This window comes from Balaenoptera borealis (assembly GCF_965194805.1).
Source record: "Balaenoptera borealis genome assembly, chromosome: 9".
Classification (NCBI taxonomy): Eukaryota; Metazoa; Chordata; class Mammalia; order Artiodactyla; family Balaenopteridae; genus Balaenoptera; species Balaenoptera borealis.
In genome coordinates this window covers 69524360-69541784 of record NC_138873.1, presented here as the reverse complement: position 1 = coordinate 69541784, position 17425 = coordinate 69524360, and the positions used below count along the sequence as shown (strand labels likewise).

Below are 17425 nucleotides of genomic sequence, written 5' to 3'. Positions count from 1 at the left end.
TACATTAAAAACTATAGTATTTTATTACATAAGAGTATTAGCTCTTATGGCTAATATGTGTCGTTTTTTTCAACTTAGACTTTTTAAAAAGAGTATTTTAAAGCAAGAAAATATTATTTACCTTAGCAATATGTGAAATTAAATGAAATTGAGATGTAACTTTCTAATTTATTTCTCATTCATTTCATTTTACTCATCTTATTTGCTCATGAGTGTTTATCACGGGTCTACTGTAAGTCAAGCACTAAGCTGAGCCCTGGAGATACAGAGGACAAAGAAATCTCTGTCTTCAAATTGCTTATTTAGTGAAGCAGGCAGAAGAGTAGAATGGCAGTTACAGTTCTGAGTAGTCAGTGCTGTTAAAGAAACATGCCCGGGGTTCCATAGGAGAACAGAAGTGTATCCTAAGGAACAGGAGCTAGCTGGGTCAAAATTGGAAAGGCCACAGTAGAGGGAGAGAGCTCTGTTAGAGGGTTACTGCAGTTACCTAGATAAGATATAACAAGGGCGAAACAGGTAGTGATAGTGGGACTAGGGAGAAGGAAACAGATTTGAAGATGAGATAGAATCTTGGTACTCGGTGGATGATAGGGTGTGTAAGAGAGGAGCATCTTACAGACACACAGGTTCTAGCTTGGCAGATAGTTTGGAGGTTGGTACCCTTTATTAAGTGTACATGTTAAAATAAAGAGCCAGTTTGTCAGAAAAGGATGAGTTTCTTTTTATGTATGGTAAATTTAGGGCATGTGGGATATAAAGATTTGGTACCCAGGAGAAAGATCTGGACTAGAAATATTTAGGATTTATCATTAAAAGGTGGTGGTTGAAGCTGTGTAATGAGGATGAAGTCACCTAGAGGAGTGAGGAAAGGACCAAGAGTAGAGCCCTAAGGCAAGCTGACTGTATGAGTGAGCAATAGAAAAGGAGACTAAAAACAATAAGGAAAACCAACAGAAGGGAGAGATCACTGAAGTTAAGGGAAAAGAAAATATAAACTGTAGGCTCAAATACCATTGAGAAAGTCAGTGAAGAAAAGCATATTAACCAGATTACTTAATCTTTCTGTTTCTCAGTTTTCTCATCTGTAAAATGAAGGGATCTGATTAGATGACTTTAGGTTCCTGATAATTTTTTTATGCTAGGCATTTTACTAAGTATTAACATTGCTTCATTAATATGTATTATTCTCAGTTTTGCACTTGGAGAAACAGAGGCTTAGGTTAAGTAGCTTGGCCAAGGTCACACAGCTAATGAGTGGCAGAGTCTTTAGACCCCATTTGTCTAGTTTTCCTAATCATCAGTGGGAAATATGTGTAAGTTTTTACTTCTGTAGAAGATGCAGTAGGGCATATAATCATTCGGTATATGTTTGAGTCCTTCCCTTATTAGGTGGATGTGTTAACCAACTTGTTAATTGACCCAAATATTGGGAACACACTTGGACCAAATAGTTAGGTATTACTGGGTTCTTGTCCTATCTATAGCTCTACTGTAACTCATGTGACTTAGTCCCATTCCTCCTCCCCAGCAAGTCAGTTATCGTGTTTGGTTTTTACTTTTCTCATGTTTAAAAAGTAGTGTTAACATTGGAATAAATATTATCACATTAATATAATTGGAAATATATAAGTAAGAAATAAGATCATGTTGATATGTGCAAAAATACTTTAGCACTTGGCATGAACAGTTGCTTTCTATTTTGTACTTGTTTCTAAGTTAGGCTGGCCCTTTGCCTTATAGCCTTATTTTGGAGGATGGACTATTTTGGACTATTTTGGAGGATTTCCTCTTGCCTTGGATATCTGGTCTTCAGCTCTACAGGTTCAGAAATTCATTATCAGTTTACCCAGGAAGGATCAAGCTCAAATACCTTAAGACTGATATATAAGCTAGCATATTAATTTATTAATTTGTGATGTGGAATGCTATTTTCCAGGGACCAGGATGTGTTTTGTCCACTATCTAGGGAACTGTCTCTTTGGTACAAGGTATCTGGAAAAACCAAACTGGTCATGAGAAGCTTGCTTAGATTCAGAGCTTTTAACATGTGGATAGTCTTGTAAAATATGTCTTATAAGTTATGGTAGGATCTGGAAAATCAATCACCCTTGTACTGCAGAGACCACAGCATTCTAGACTGGAATACATGTATCTACCAGATACTGTACCATCTTTTCCTCCATGAAATAAAACTGAATTTAAAAAGATACATTTTCTTTGGACGTCCCCCTTTTTTCATATTGTTTTTTATGAGTAGGCAAAATTTCTGCTATTGTAGCATTTTTATTTATTTAGCAGACCAGTTTTTACACTGATTCTAGATTGGTATTTTCTTATGAGTATTTGAACATCCGTTAGGCTATTAGGTCACACCGCAGTCACATCCCCACGACATTTACTGTTACTGTAAGTGAGTTGCTCCTGCAGATAGCTAAGTTATTTATATTAGTTTCTTTTAGTTTCTACTTCAGACATTACAATTTTCTGACCTTGTTGACAAAATTGGAGTCTTAAAATATTCAAAGTATATAGCCATTTGTGCATTATTTGCATTGCTATTGTGACATTATTAAATATATTAGTGCCATAAATATTTTTGCTGTTTTAAAAAAAAAAACCTTAAAATTGAGCAAACATAGGGCAAAGGAGTTACTGTCAAAATACAGCAAATATATTTAATTTTTTTTTTTTAAATATATTTAATTTTAACATTTCTTTCAGCTTTCTCTATTAGAACATTTCTATTCCCAGCCCCTCAGTGTTCTGTGCTGTAATCTCCCAGAAGCCAAGAGAAGAATAAATTTTTTATCAGATAATCAATGTGAAAACATCCGACGTCTTCCATCGTTTAGGAGGTAAAAAGAGAAGTACATATTTAACACATCTTATAAAAGAGTTTGGGGCAAAATAAGGGATCTCAGACCCAGTTATTTTTGAAGTGGGTAGAGGGAAAAATAACTTCTTTGTTTAGAGCAAAATAAAACACTTTTGTTTTTAATTGAGACATTTCTTTGTTGGATCTGAACACTTGGCATAAAGAAAAATATTTTTACAAGGGGACATAATTTGCAGGTTCTCCAGAGTTACGTTTTATAAATAACATTTCCTATTTCTGGAGTTTATGGCTTTTGTTTATTATTAGACCCCTAGACTGTGAAATGCAGCTGATTTAAGGAGTTAAAAATTACCGTAAACCATGACTGTCATCTTGAACTTACGTTTGAGAAGAAATAAAAGAATGTGGCCACCAATCTACGTAGTTCTTTTTTTCCATATACTATTCAAATATTTAGAATTCTAATTTTCTCTTTTTGTGTATGGGATGGTAAAAATTTTAGGTACGTGGAAAAGCAAGCTTCAGAAAAGCAAGTTGCACTGTTGACCAATGAGAGATTTTTGAAGGTAGGAATATGGATATATTTGTTTCAGTGTTATTCTCTTTTTTTTCTTCATGGAAAAGAACACGCACATAAAATTTATTGAGTTAATTTTATTTAAAAAAATTTGTACATCCTAATATGCTTTGCACAATGAAGTATTGGATCTTGATAATTGTATAGGAATGTGACTATTAAAGGTGACACAAAACTTCAGTTCTAAAAGGAAGACTTTTTTTTTAATCAAGTAATAAAACTGGAACATGAGGTTTCTCTTGTGGTCTGTTTTGAAAACACTTGCAGATTTCAGCTTTCTTTCCACACAGCAGTTTTGGAATCTGTAAGCGGTCTCATTTTAGTGTTCTTGTAAAGGCTGTCATAAATAAAAACACATAGAAGCCATGCAGCTTAGAGACCCACTGCTAAGTGGGTATTGATTTGATTTGAAAAAAATGTCATTACATATTGATAATATAGTGCCAGGAAAGAAGTAATGAGCTTAGAAAATGATGAGTTAGCCATACAACATAGGGAATATCAAAAGAGGGAGTTTTTTTTCTTTCTAAAATAAATAATACTTGGACATGATACATGATTCAAAAGGCAAAGTTAATATACAGTGAAAAGACTCCGTTCCACCTTTGTTCTCCAACTACCCACTTACCCTCCCTGGATTCAGCCAGTGTTACTAGTTTCTTACGTATTATTCTAGAGATATTCTCCACATATACAAGTAATTATATATATTTTGGGGATTTACTCCTCTATCTTACAGAAGGTAAGTATATATACTATTCTGTACCTTGTTTTGTTTTGCACTTAATCTTGGAAATCATTTTATATCAGTACTAAAGAGTGGCATTGTATTATTATTTTTTTAGATTACCTTTTTTTGTTGTGGTATAGTTGATATACAATATTGTATAAGTTTCAGGTGTACACCATACAGTGATTCACAATTTTTAAAGGCTATACTCCGTTTATAGTTATTATAAAATATTGGCCGTATTCCCTGTGTTGTACAATATATCCTTGTAGCTTATTTATTTTATACATAGTAGTTTGTACCTCTTAATCCCCTACCCCTGTCCTGCCCCTACCCCCTACCCTTACCCTACTGGTAACCGTATCTGTGAGTCTGTTTCTTTTTTGTTATATTCACGAGTTTGTTTTATTTTTTAGATTCTACATGTAAGTGATATCATACAGTATTTGTCTTTGTCAGACATATTTCACTCAGCATAATACCCTCCAAGTCGATCCATGTTGTTGCAAATGGTAAAATTTCATTCTTTCTTATGGCTGAGTAGTATTCCCACTGTATATATATTCACCACATCTTCTTTATCCAGTCATCTGTTGATGGACACTTAGGTGCCAATATATTGGCAATTGTAAATAATGCTGCTATGAACATTGGGTGCATGTATCTTTTCAAATTAGTGTTTTTGGGTTTTTCCGATATATATCCAGGAGTGGAATTGCTGGGTCATCTGGTAGTTCTATTTTTAGTTTTTTGAGAACCCTCCATACTGCTTTCCACAGTGGCTGAACCAATTTACATTCCCACCAACAGTGTACGAGAGGGTTAGCTTTTCTCCACATCCTTGCCAACATTTGTTATTTGTGTTCTTTTTGATGATAGACGTTCTGATAGGTGTGAGGTGATATCTCATTGTGGTTTTGTTTTTCATTTTCTGGATGATTAGCAATGTTGAGCGTCTTTGCATGTACCTGTTGGCTACCTGCATTTCCTCTTTGGAAAAATGTCTATTCAGTTCTGCCCATTTTTTAAGTTGTTTGTTTTTTGAAGTTGAGTTATGTGAGCTGTTTATATATGCTGGATATTAAACCCTTATCAATAATATAATTTGCAAATATTTACTCCCATTCAGTAAGTTGTCTTTTTATTTTGTTGATGGTTTCCTTTGCTGTGCAAAAGATTTTAAGTTTAATTAGGTCCCATTTGTTTATTTTTGCTTTTGTTTCCTTTGCCTTAGGAGACAGATCCAAACAAATATTGCTGTGAATTGTCAGAGTGTTCTGCCTACGTTTTCTTCTAGGCGTTTTATGGGTTTCAGTCTTACATTTAGGTCTTTAATCCATTTTGAGTTTATTTTTGTATGTGGTGTTATAGAATGTTCTAATTTTATTCTTTTACATGTAGTTGTAAGAGTGGCATCATATTTTATTGAATGAATTTACCTTCATTTATTTAACAAGTCCCTTACAATTAGAATGCATAATGTCACACTTATTTTCATACTCTTTATAACTTTTTAAGGAAAAAGTTATTAGAAAATTGTAATAAAATTAAGATGAGATTGAAGTTAAGCCCTAGTGCTCTGTGGGTTTTACTGATACAAACTATTTTCAAATTTTGAATAAAAGAGTATTAGTTCCTAGTGGGCATGTGTTCTATATAGGTAAATACTAATTTACCTCCTTTTTTTTCTTTTTAATAAATTGATTTATTTTTGGCTGCGTTGGGTCTTCATTGCTGCACGCAATGAATTATGACATACATAATTACAGTGGGGAATGGCTTTTTTTAAATGTTATTTCTGAGGCAGAATCCACACTGAGCCATAATATGTAATCACTTCTAGATTGGGTTTAATAATCATTTTAATAATCTTTGTAATCTTTTCAGAGCAGTATAGGAAGTCTTCAAACCCTAATATAGGTTATTTCAGTAGAGAAGAAACTTAAGAACCAGTGGGAAAGGATGTGTACATGTTTATTGAGTTTTTCAAGATTAGGTAGATTAGCTCTGTGCTGAGTCAGCTAGTTGCCAAGTGCATTTCCTGCTAGAACTTTCTGTCAAGAGTATTTTCAGAAGCCAGGAATAGATTTTTTTAAAAATTATTTTATTTATTTATTTTTGGCTGTGTTGGGTCTTCATTGCTGCGCATGCTTTCTCTAGTTGCGGTGAGTGGGGGCTACTCTTCGTTGGGTGCATGGGCTTCTCATTGTGGTGGCTTCTCTTGTCACAGAGCATGGGCTCTAGGCACGCGGGCTTCAGTAGTTGTGGTGCGCGGGCTTCAGTAGTTGCGGTGCGCGGGCTCTAGAGCGCAGGCTCAGTAGTTGTGGCGCACGGGCTTAGTTGCTCCGCGGCATGTGGGATCTTCTTGGAACAGGGCTCGAACTCGTGTCCCCTGCATTGGCAGGTGGATTCTTAACCACTGTGCCACCAGGGAAGTCCTAAGGAGTAGATTTTTAAAGAGTACCTTTAACCGTTGAGATAACAAAGGGAGAGAATGTCTAGGCTGGTCTGTTACAGAAATAGCCTGACATTTAGCTTTGCTTTTCAGTAACTTTTTGTGTATTTTCTAAGCATTAATTTATACTGTGCTTGTACTTGTTGCACTTATCAGCCCTGTTTGTTATTATCCTTGCTGTATTCATTTTGGGATCGCATATTTAATCATTTAGAGGCATATTTTCTTGAGACTTACATAGTAAGAAATATGAAGGAGCACAAAGATTTGTACCCTTAACCTGAAAAAGTCGTCTGCAGGCTACCTGGTAAATTCAAAAGACAGAAGATATCTGTGAAAAAAATTAATCAGTATGTCTGTTGATTTTTCTGGTTTAGAGCAAAAGTATCTTTGACTATTTTATTCTTATAATGCTTTTCTTTTTCTCTTTTTATAGTTTTGTTTTAAAATACATGATAATTTTATGTGTATTTTTCTACAATAAAAAAAAATTTTAAAAACTCCATATGATAATAATATGCTACTGCATGACACAGGGGAAGATCCTGATCTTGACCTCAGAAATCTTGCGTTTGAACTCTAGCTGCTCATCAGTGATGTGTACTTAAGGAAATCACTTACCCTATTTAAGCCTCAATTTCCTTAGCTCTGAAATTGGATGATAATTTCTTAGTATGATTTCCTCATAGGATTAGTGATAATCAAAGTCTGTTCAGCAAGTGAGAGTGAGTTAAAAACAAATAGAACAATAAAACTTATAAATGTAAATCATATTGTTACTATATATTTTTCACTGATAAAAATTAAGATCAATATAAATATACTGTTTTATATATTCTATAACATACATACTATATATAATACTCTGTTATACAGTCATATAGATTATATAGTTATATAGACTTACCTACTGTTAGAATTGATCATTTTGTGCCCATTTTCTACATTCAGATTTCTAAGACATAGACCTCATAGTGTTATTGAGAGAAATTTATACTCTTTATATCAAGATTGTTTCTGCCCTAAAAGTCTGGTTTGCTTTCTACTCTGATAAACTAAATGAGTGATTCTCAGACCTTAGCATACTTCAGAATCACTTGGAGGACTTGTTAAAACAGAGATATCTGGGCTCCATCCCCAGAGTTTCTGATTTTGTAGTCCTGTGCTGGGCCCTAGGAATTTGCATTTCTAGCAAGGTCCCAGATAATGCTGATGCTGCTGGTCTGGTGACCATTCTTTAAGAACCACTGAATTAGACTGACTCCCTAGAAGGAAACATTATTTATTGTTTCCCTTACCCTGTTTTCTTAAGTGTAGAAGTAAGCTACTAAATTCCAACCTAAACAAATGATTCATCTCAATTATCTTCTGACTGGAATCAAGATGTAAAAAAAAAAACCAAAAAAGACAAAAAAAAACTTCAACTCCCTTAAAATTATGGACCCTTAGTTTCATAGATACTGCTTCAAAATTGTGTACCAGCTTTGTATTTCATAAACTTAAGGAATGAATTTTTTAAATGTACTTGTAAGTTTAAAAATTTAGCTAACCCAATCATGTACATTTGTAGAAGATTCACTAAGAAGTTCAAACTAAGATGGGACCTTAGAATCTTTACTCTTTCATCATACAGCTGATGAAAGAGTAAAGATTCTGTGCATTTTCTCATTTCTGAGTAGTCTGTCCTTGAACAGTTGTACAGTGCAGCTGGGTACAATGGCCAGAACATGTACTCTGATAATCAACAATCAAGTTCTTCTAAGTTTAAGCAGAATAAGCTTGCTCAAGCTCCTATTAATTCAAACTTCTGATAACTCAGTAGCTTTCAAAGCCTGTAATAGAAGTTTAACCAAATAATCTTTAAAGTTCCTTTTGGCTCTAGAATGCTAAGATTGTATTTACTTGTTCATTAAACAGATTAATAATATTTTTTTCTGACTGCTTAAATCATTTAGATTCCTCATTAACATTTCATTTTAGTGCGTAAGTTTAATTGAAATTAAATTTGGTAAAATATTATGGTAAACAGCTGTAGGTTTTAAGTGAAATAGGAATAGTGACTAGATATATTTTTACCATGTTTTTGCCTCATAGTATTGCTTTAGTAATCAAGCTTTCTTTTTTTTTAACTTAAATCTTTAATTTATGAAACTATATTTCATGAGAAATTGAGCTGTCAAAAGTGCCTTAAACAGGACTTTCAAATTCACCATAATTACAGAGATACAATTTTTACTCTTGGCTTGTGCCTGAAATTTTGTTTCAAGTCAGGTATCAAGGAGAGCTTTGAAGAAGATTTTGGCGTCATATCACATTTGCGTAACTGTTATCATTATCCTATAATAAAAAAACCCCTAGTTCTTGAAATACTGGAAAGATTTTTTTTTTGGCTGTGCCAGGTCTTAGTTGCAGCATGCGGGATCTTTTAGTTGTGGCATGTGGGATCTAGTTCCCTGACCAGGGGTGAACCTGGGCCCCCTGCATTGGGAGCGTGGAGTCTTAACCACTGGGCCACCAGGCAAATCCCTGGAAAGATTTTTAATAGTGAAAAATTCTCTTCCTTTCCATGAGCAAATGTTTTGGGTGGGGGGGAGAATATTAACAGCTTTTCCCAATTAGTGGTTTTTATGCATTGTCCGAATACCATATCTAAGATTAGGCCCATTTTAATCTTGTGCTCTCTACACCGACCACATTCTATATTACTAGTAGTGATTTGCTATTCATGTTGGTCCTGTCTTGCCAAGAAATTGCATTATCCTCAGTATATTTAATGAGTGACTAATTCCAAGTACTTCATCTAAGAAGATCAATTTATGTATTTTTATTCAAATCTTACTTAAAACTATGTGGCATGTTCTCAGCCCTTAAAGGGTTAAACTTCATGGTATGTAGAAAACTTAGATTCAGTCTCTTGCAGCTGACAGTTGAAGTTTTATTATTCTGACTTTTAATGTTTCATGCCACTATGCCTATGTGCCCAACTAGATTTTAACTCCATTGAGAATGGGAAGTAAGAGAACGTCTTAGAGTTGTATTATATTACTATTATGAAGATAATCTGATTCAGCATGCTGATTTTACAAGTGAGGAACTGCAGCCAAGAGAAAGGAAGTGAAATATCTGAAATCACAGAGCAAGTTAGTGGTAGGGCAAGGACTTCTGGTCACCATTTAGTTATGCTTATCATGAGCTTGTTGCAGACCTGCCTTTCACCTTTGCCCATGCCTCTTCTTTCTGTTTCTTTTGGCAGAACCAAAGGGCAGAAGGAAGGGGGAAATCTGTTAGAAAGAATAATAAAAGGAAAAGAGAAGGAAAAAAGAAAACCACTGCAAACAAACTACCAAACGTGATCAAACAAGCTAGGCATTATTAGCCTGGTAGTGTCTGAGGAATTGACACTTTAAATCCAAACCCTTCATCACGTGCTTCTGATGTAAATGCCGGGGTAGGAGTAAGGAGGACAAAAGCCTGAGACAGATGAGAGGACTGGCACTCACGCCACTCAGGAGCTGGGAGAAAATGGTGGTTTGCTGTTCTCTAGGTAGCTGCCATGTGATCGGGGAAACACTGTCAGCCAAAATTTCTCTCTAATGAGAAAAATAACACTTAGTTCTGTCAAGATGATAAATAAGAAAATGCTGTGTTCTTGGACAGCTGATGCGTTTTCATCCAAAAATTCAATGTTTGTTTTACCAGCTTTTAATGATCTGAAAGGAATAAATTGCAGAAATTTAGTCACTTTTACATACTTTCGTGTAATCTTCTTGAGATCACTCTTCACCCCATGCATACAATTCTAGACACGAAAGTGATAAATACTGTGGAAATAAGAAGAAAAATAAATGCAGAAACTAAGCATCATGGCAAATGTAATTCTACTCAAGTTTTCTTTACCTATATATATATTTAAGTTTTACACAGTCATTGGCTTCTCCAAAAAAAAGTAACTAGATCAGTAATGATAGAGGCCTTGTCATATAAGTAAACAATACATGAATGATTTTTGAATGAATGACAGAATTGATGTGATTGGAGATGGCTGATTTAAAAGGGTGTATTACACGTTGACTGGCAACTGACAGCTTGCTATAAATGTGATTTTTTAGGTCCATAGTGGTTTTTGTTTTTAATCTGAGGCAACATTTACAAATTGAGATATTTTACATCATAAATTCAGACTTTTGTCTTCTTTTGAAAAATTATTTAAGTCTGGCCCACACCCAGCAAGACAAAAGCGGTTGCTTTTATTTAGGAGAGAGACTGTGTTGGCCTCCATTCATTCATGCACTTCCTCATTCAACAAGTATTTTTTGAGTGACTGCTGTATGCCAGGTATTAATCTAGTAAAGGACTGAACAAAACAGTCAAAACCCTCTGCCTTCGTGGAGCTTATCTGTTACCAAGATGAGTAGGTAAAATATCTATGTTAGTGATAATTGCTAAGGTGAAAACAGTTAAAGGGAATATGGACGGTGTGCATGGGGAGTGGGATTGAAATTTTAAATAAGAGCCTCACCAAGAAGGTGACTTTTTAATAAAGAGGAAGTTGTAGAGCTTGCCATGCAGGAATCTGTAGGAAGAGAGTTCCAAGCAGAGCAACAGTAAGTGGAAAAGACCTGAGGTTGGAGCATGTCTGGAGCGTTTGAGGACGAGCAAGGAGGTTGTTTCTGCTCTGTTTTTCTTTTTTTTTTTTAATTTATTTATTTTTATTTTTTTTTTAATTTATGGCTGTGTTGGGTCTTCGTTTCTGTGCGAGGGCTTCCTCTAGTTGTGGCAAGCGGGGGCCACTCTTCATCGCAGTGCGCGGGCCTCTCACTATCGCGGCCTCTCTTGTTGCGGAGCACAGGCTCCAGACGCGCAGGCTCAGTCGTTGTGGCTCACGGGCCTAGTTGCTCCGCGGCATGTGGGATCTTCCCAGACCAGGGCTCGAACCTGTGTCCCCTGCAATGGCAGGCAGATTCTCAACCACTGCGCCACCAGGGAAGCCCTGCTCTGTTTTTCTTACAGCACACTGTTCCTATATCTGTTTCAAAGATCAGTAGAGACCAAGAGGGCTTCATGTTTCAAGAACAGAAGAAAACATATCTCTTTGGGAAATCATAAATATTTCTAGACAGTGTATCTCTGTTGAAAAGGACCACCCTAAACACAATTATGAAATAAAACAGTGGCAGCTATGACTAGGGTACAGAAAGGATGCCGAGGAAAAGTTTAATGCATGGAAAACAGGAGTACTGTTTGAACAGGCTTTGCTTTTGCATGAGCATAGTGTGATGCTGCTGTAATGTGTTTATTAAGTGGGAAATTTTCTCATACATCAAAACCAGACTTAAGTTTATGAAAAAGTGTTCCTAAAGTGCATTAGGATTGTTGCCCTGCATAGATAAAGGCATTTGCAGATAGGTATCTCAGTAAGACAAAGAACTTAGAGAACAGGTTATGTGAAAAAGTTAAATTAGTCATTTGTGATGTTTTCTGCTGCAGCTGATAAGCACACAGATATAAATAACAGTGGAATCTTTCTTATATGGAGATTAGGTTCTAAAGTCAGCACATAAAGCAAAGATTTGGGATGGTCAAAATTACTCTTGAAAATCTCTTAGAAAGATATCACAGATCTTCTCTCAGTTAAGTCCCATGTAGCCGGTTTTATTTCCAGTGTTGGAACCAGAACCCCATTTCCTCACATGAAATAGTCTGCCATGTTATAGGAACAAAACCAAACAAAATGTTTTTTAAATGCTAGCATTCCACTTAGCACGGGGATGTGATCCACAGTGGGAAGTGTGAAGAGACCAAGACCATCTGGGAGAAAACATGTTCGTATCCCTCCTCTCACACTTATTCCAGGGCATATAGTTCCTTGAGCGTGTAACATTGCCCATACCATGTCAAGTATTTCTTTTCTCTTCACATACAAGTAAATTCAGTGAAGATGGCATTCATTTCTACTGTATCACCTAGTTATATGTATTTACAGTTACTCCACAAAGCAAAAGTAATAGGTAGTGCATGAAGCAGCAAGAAGTATGATTATTATTCAATAATAGATTCCTTTTTCTCCAGAATATTGCCCCTGTTTAAAAGCTGTTTAATCACACATCAAGGCAAACAGTTAGTGGCTTTATGCAGTCTCTGTCATAGCTTACAGTGAAAGTAGAATTAAAGTATACCTTGCCAGTGGTGGTTAAAATACCCTTTGTTATGATAGGAGACCTAGATTTTTGTAATTCCAACTAACTCAGATACTGGTGGGAAAACATTTTGATACTAAAAGCTTTTCTTTCACTTGCCCTATGCTTTCAGGTAATGGTCCATAGATCGCTGACCAAGGAATTGATTTCTGAGTTAGAGTTTAGGAAAATATATCAGATTTGTTGGTTTATATATGTTGGATTTGCTTGAATTTATTGGTATCTGAGGTATTATTTTCTGCATGGTTGACCACTGAAAATAATGGGTATCTGCAAGATATTACTGAAAAAAAAGACAGCTCAGTAGTTAAAGTCCTTTATTTGACTTCTCATTGGAGAAAAAAATTTGAAGACCATGCCACAGATCATAATCCTCTTAAGAAAATGTTACAGAAATAAGCAGTGATAAAAGTATTTGAGGACTGAAAAATGCTTGACAGGATGTAGTGTTTTAAAATCATTTCTAAACCATTTCAGAAGGTTCTAGAAAACATAATCACTTCCAACCACCCCCCGCCCCCAAGAAAAACCTTTTGAAACTGATTTGTGAGCTCAGTCATCCCATAGGTTTCTTAAGACACTATCTCCCATATCATACTTGTTGGATTCTAAATTATAAAGCTTGTTGGCTTCACATTCCTCTTTTTCACTTTTTTTTCCCCTTAGTTGGTAAAGTGACTAAACCAGTATTGGAGATTCCCAGCAAAAAACAGGGGTTTACACCTGCAGTATTTCTTCTACAGTCTCTCCTTCTTCCCTTTCAAACACAACTTTACCAGGACTTTAAGAAAAGCATACATACATCTTAAGCGGAACCTCAGCAACCGTTAATTACATTGGTAGTGGGCGCTCTGGTGATCTCCTCACCCTTCTGATGCCAGTGAGGTAGAGGGTGATGGGCATACCTTGCTGTGGTACACGCCAGGTGACTAGCATGGGCAGGCATCCAGCGGGCGCTCTTTTGCACACTTGTATTTTGGGGAGCCAAGTTATTGTGGCAGTGCTGTAGATAGGAGGAAATTAAATTACAATATTAATTTTGGTGTGTGTGAAATATTGCCAGACTCGACACTAAATACAAAATATCCAGCCTTTATCCTAGATTTTGTGTGCATTAAAAATTCTCAGAATTAAGGTTAATTTGTAATTCTGAACCTTTTCTCATCAGTTTTCTGGAAATTTTATATATATATATATATATACCCATGAATTAGATTTTAGTATTTTATTCTTTTAATTGCTGGCTTACATATTTATAATGTATTCTATGATTTTTTTTTTTTTTTAGGAGGAAACACAGTCATTACTAGAAAACCTGCATGTTTACCATACAAATTACTTCCTGGTTTTGAGGTGTCTTCATCAGTTCACCTCTTCTCTTCCCAAGTACCCACTGGGTCGACAGGTAACCAGAACTTACTCATTTGGAATCTACAAAGTAGGAATATTAGTGGTTTTTTGCTTTGAGTTTGGTAGCATTCAGGCATCAGAATTTGAAATGGATCCAAATCTTGCAGTGAGTATGCAATCTAAATCCATTCCAGCTGTACACTTTACTCGTTATTGAAACAGTATTTTTTGTCTGATGGCCACAACTAGAAACAGCCACATGAATCCAAGTGGTGTTGCTTTCTCTCCAATGTACATGTGCTAAGGCATTTAAACTTTTTTTCTTTAACATTTCTTTGTCACTTATACTGAGAGAGCTGATCCTCTGCTTTAGTGAAATGGAAAAAGGAATCTGTTTGAGACCATTTAATGGTTAACCTTGCATTACACCCAGAGCTAAAGGGAGGCAGTTTAAGAATTTGCTCCTTGCAAAATTATGCTCTGCTGGCCTTCGTGTCATAGCATAAACCTGTGAACCACCTGTCAAGTGAATGCCATGGAAGAATTCTGTATTCCTAAATCTTTGCATCCTTAACTCAAAGGTTTAGAGAACAAATATAAATACGTAAGAATGACTTGTTTATAAGACATTTTCTGCCATTAAACCTTTTTAGTAATCACATCATCATTTTAATAATTTTCTTATTGCAAAGTGACCGGTGATATCAGCCAATCCCAATATGGTCTCATTTTGCTTTCATGTGAATGGTGTTTTATGTAAATGCCTGATCCATGTGATATATGCCAAGTCTGTTGTCATCTACAGAAAGTGGCTGTTTTTAATAACATTATTTTTTTTGACTTGACCATTTATGATTTTTCCAAACGTAGTGTGCAAACTTAGGAGATCACTTTTGATTCCTCACAAGTGTGCTATTCACTTCCAGATCAGAGAGCTGTACTGCACGTGTTTAGAAAAGAACATACTGGATTCAGAGGAGTATGCATCGGCTTTGCAGCTGCTGAGGTAGTTTGTTTTTTTCCTTTTTTGTCTGCTCTAAGCCTGCCAATAAGTAACACCTGCCTCCAGAACTCTGCCTGCCAAGGAGTTTCGTAAGTAGCCATGTTGTAGCTAATATTTGTATATGTCTTGAATTTATGTTTGTAGCTTATAGTGTTTTTAATGTAGCAACCATCCATTTCTTTGCTGGTTTTACCTTGTTTTTGAACTTTTGATTTTTTAAGTAAAATGAGTGTTTATTTAGTGAAATATTGACACGACACAGGGAGAACTTAGGTACGGATCATTCCCATCCAGCCAGCTTGCTGTCATGGTAGGGAAGGTGGTCATGGAAAGCAAGCTCACATGGCCCTGACCTGGTTGGGCAGAGGAGCAGCATCACTGGGTGAAGTGCATCCTGTGAAGGAGGCCATGGCTGACCTTGATGAGGAGCAGCTACCAGTGGGCAGTGGCCCTGATGCCTTCTCCCACCTGAGCTGGCTCTATCCACATTCATTTAATATTGGCTAAGTCATAAATTATTTGTCTAATATTGTATGAATAAATAAGATATCTTGGTGTTATCAGATATCAAAGATCACTTATTATCCCTGACACATTTACCTTTTAAAGTTATAATTATTTGTTTTCCTTGGCTTTACTTCTTATATGTATGGTGACTTCTTAGTGTTTCATAAAAATAATGACCACTTGGATAGTGAGAAAAGGGAAATCAAGTGGAGTTAAGTTTCTGAACACAGTCTTATAATTTTCTTCAGTGGATATCAATGCTTATATGAAAATATCATAAAGAAGTCTGAGAACTGAATATTTATTAAGTCTTGGCTTCCCCTGGGCCCACAAGAAAAGAACAGATGGGCACAGTAGGAGGAAAATTCACATTAAAAGCACTTTAAGTCCGGAGACTTAATAATACAAATGTTAGTAATCTAGCAGGTGCAGCTTAAGATAGGAAACTAATTTTATGCTATCTGGAAAAATAACTCCTCATGGAAACTAGATTGCCACTGAAAAGCTATGTTTTATTTCATTTTTTTAAATGCCAATAACAGATTTCTATGTATTTATATACTTCAACTGGAATGTTTCTGAGACTTCTTTTGTTTTCTGTTCAAGTCAACATACTTATCTCAAACACCCAGTTGATTCTTGCTGGGTTTCCTCTTTAACCTTCGTGATTAGTAATTGCCTTCCTTTTCCAGTTGGGTATTTCCAAATTTGTAGATTTCTTTGTCAGGGAGGGACTTGTTCTTCTCCTTCTGCATCTCCCTGGCACTGGCAATCTTGGGGTTCAAGTCAGGGGTCAAGAATGCCAGTTCCAAATTAGGGTAAGGAAATGTGAGCAATAATAGTAATGGTATGCACTGTTGAACAGTAGTAACCAGGGTTTATGAAGGCTTGCTGTGTGCCACGCTGTGTTGGGCACTTTCAGTGCATTTTCCTGAGTAGTACTGAGTCTAGTACTCAGTGCACATTTGTGGCAGAGACTGTTAGCCACACTTTACAGCTGAGGAACCTGAAGCATAGATAGGGTTTAAGTGATTTGCCTGAGATCTCATAGTTGTTGATGGAACTAGGATTCTAATCCAGGTCTGACTTCAAAGCTGTCATACTTTCCACTGTACTTTGCTAAGCTCTAAAATAGGGATGTGGGGATCTGAGTAAAGCAGAAACAATGAACAGAAAGCAAAGTTTCAGTCATTTTGCTAAGCTGAGGTCAGAAACATAGGAATATTAAAAACACTAAGGATCAAATATACAATAGCTGCTACAGCAAGGGCAGGCAAGAGTCTGGGAACTACAAGAGAGAAAGGAATCTGGCAACCTCCAAACTGGAATTCTTCTTTTCCCCTTTGTACAGATTAGATGTGGAGAAAAAGTCAGGGACACTCATCAGTTTAGGCATTCTAAGTAGGAAACATCTGAATTTAGGAAACCAGACATTCTTGTCATCTGTCGTCAAATAATTGAAGTCATAAGAGAAAATAAGGTTAAAATGATCACTGAATGTTACTTTGGAAAGAAAAACTAAGGTACTGTTAGAAACGTAGTCTAGTAACATTTCTAATTTGAACTTTTTGTTAAGTACTTTAATAGCAATATTTCTCTTGAAGAATCCATTTTATCTGGAAACTGACATGTTTAAATAACCATAGATCTACTTGTTGAAATATTTTTTGACCATTAAAAAGTACTTAATTCCTATCATTTGTGTGGAACCACAGAAGACCCTGAAGAACCAAAACAGTTTCGAGGAAGAACACAGGTGGAGGCATCATG

At 35.9% G+C, this 17425-nt stretch overlaps 1 protein-coding gene across 6 annotated transcripts in view; it reads left to right on the top strand.

The window, feature by feature from the left end:
* ORC3 (origin recognition complex subunit 3) overlaps positions 1-17425 on the top strand; it is a 66132-nt gene that overhangs the window by 18548 nt on the left and 30159 nt on the right. For all 6 annotated transcript variants that reach the window (XM_082405940.1, XM_082405939.1, XM_082405938.1 and 3 more), the window contains 4 exons: positions 2722-2855; positions 3339-3402; positions 14084-14200; positions 15072-15151. In XM_082405940.1, coding sequence (XP_082262066.1) covers positions 2722-2855; positions 3339-3402; positions 14084-14200; positions 15072-15151 — 395 coding nt within the window. The remainder of the gene's footprint in view (positions 1-2721; positions 2856-3338; positions 3403-14083; positions 14201-15071; positions 15152-17425) is intronic.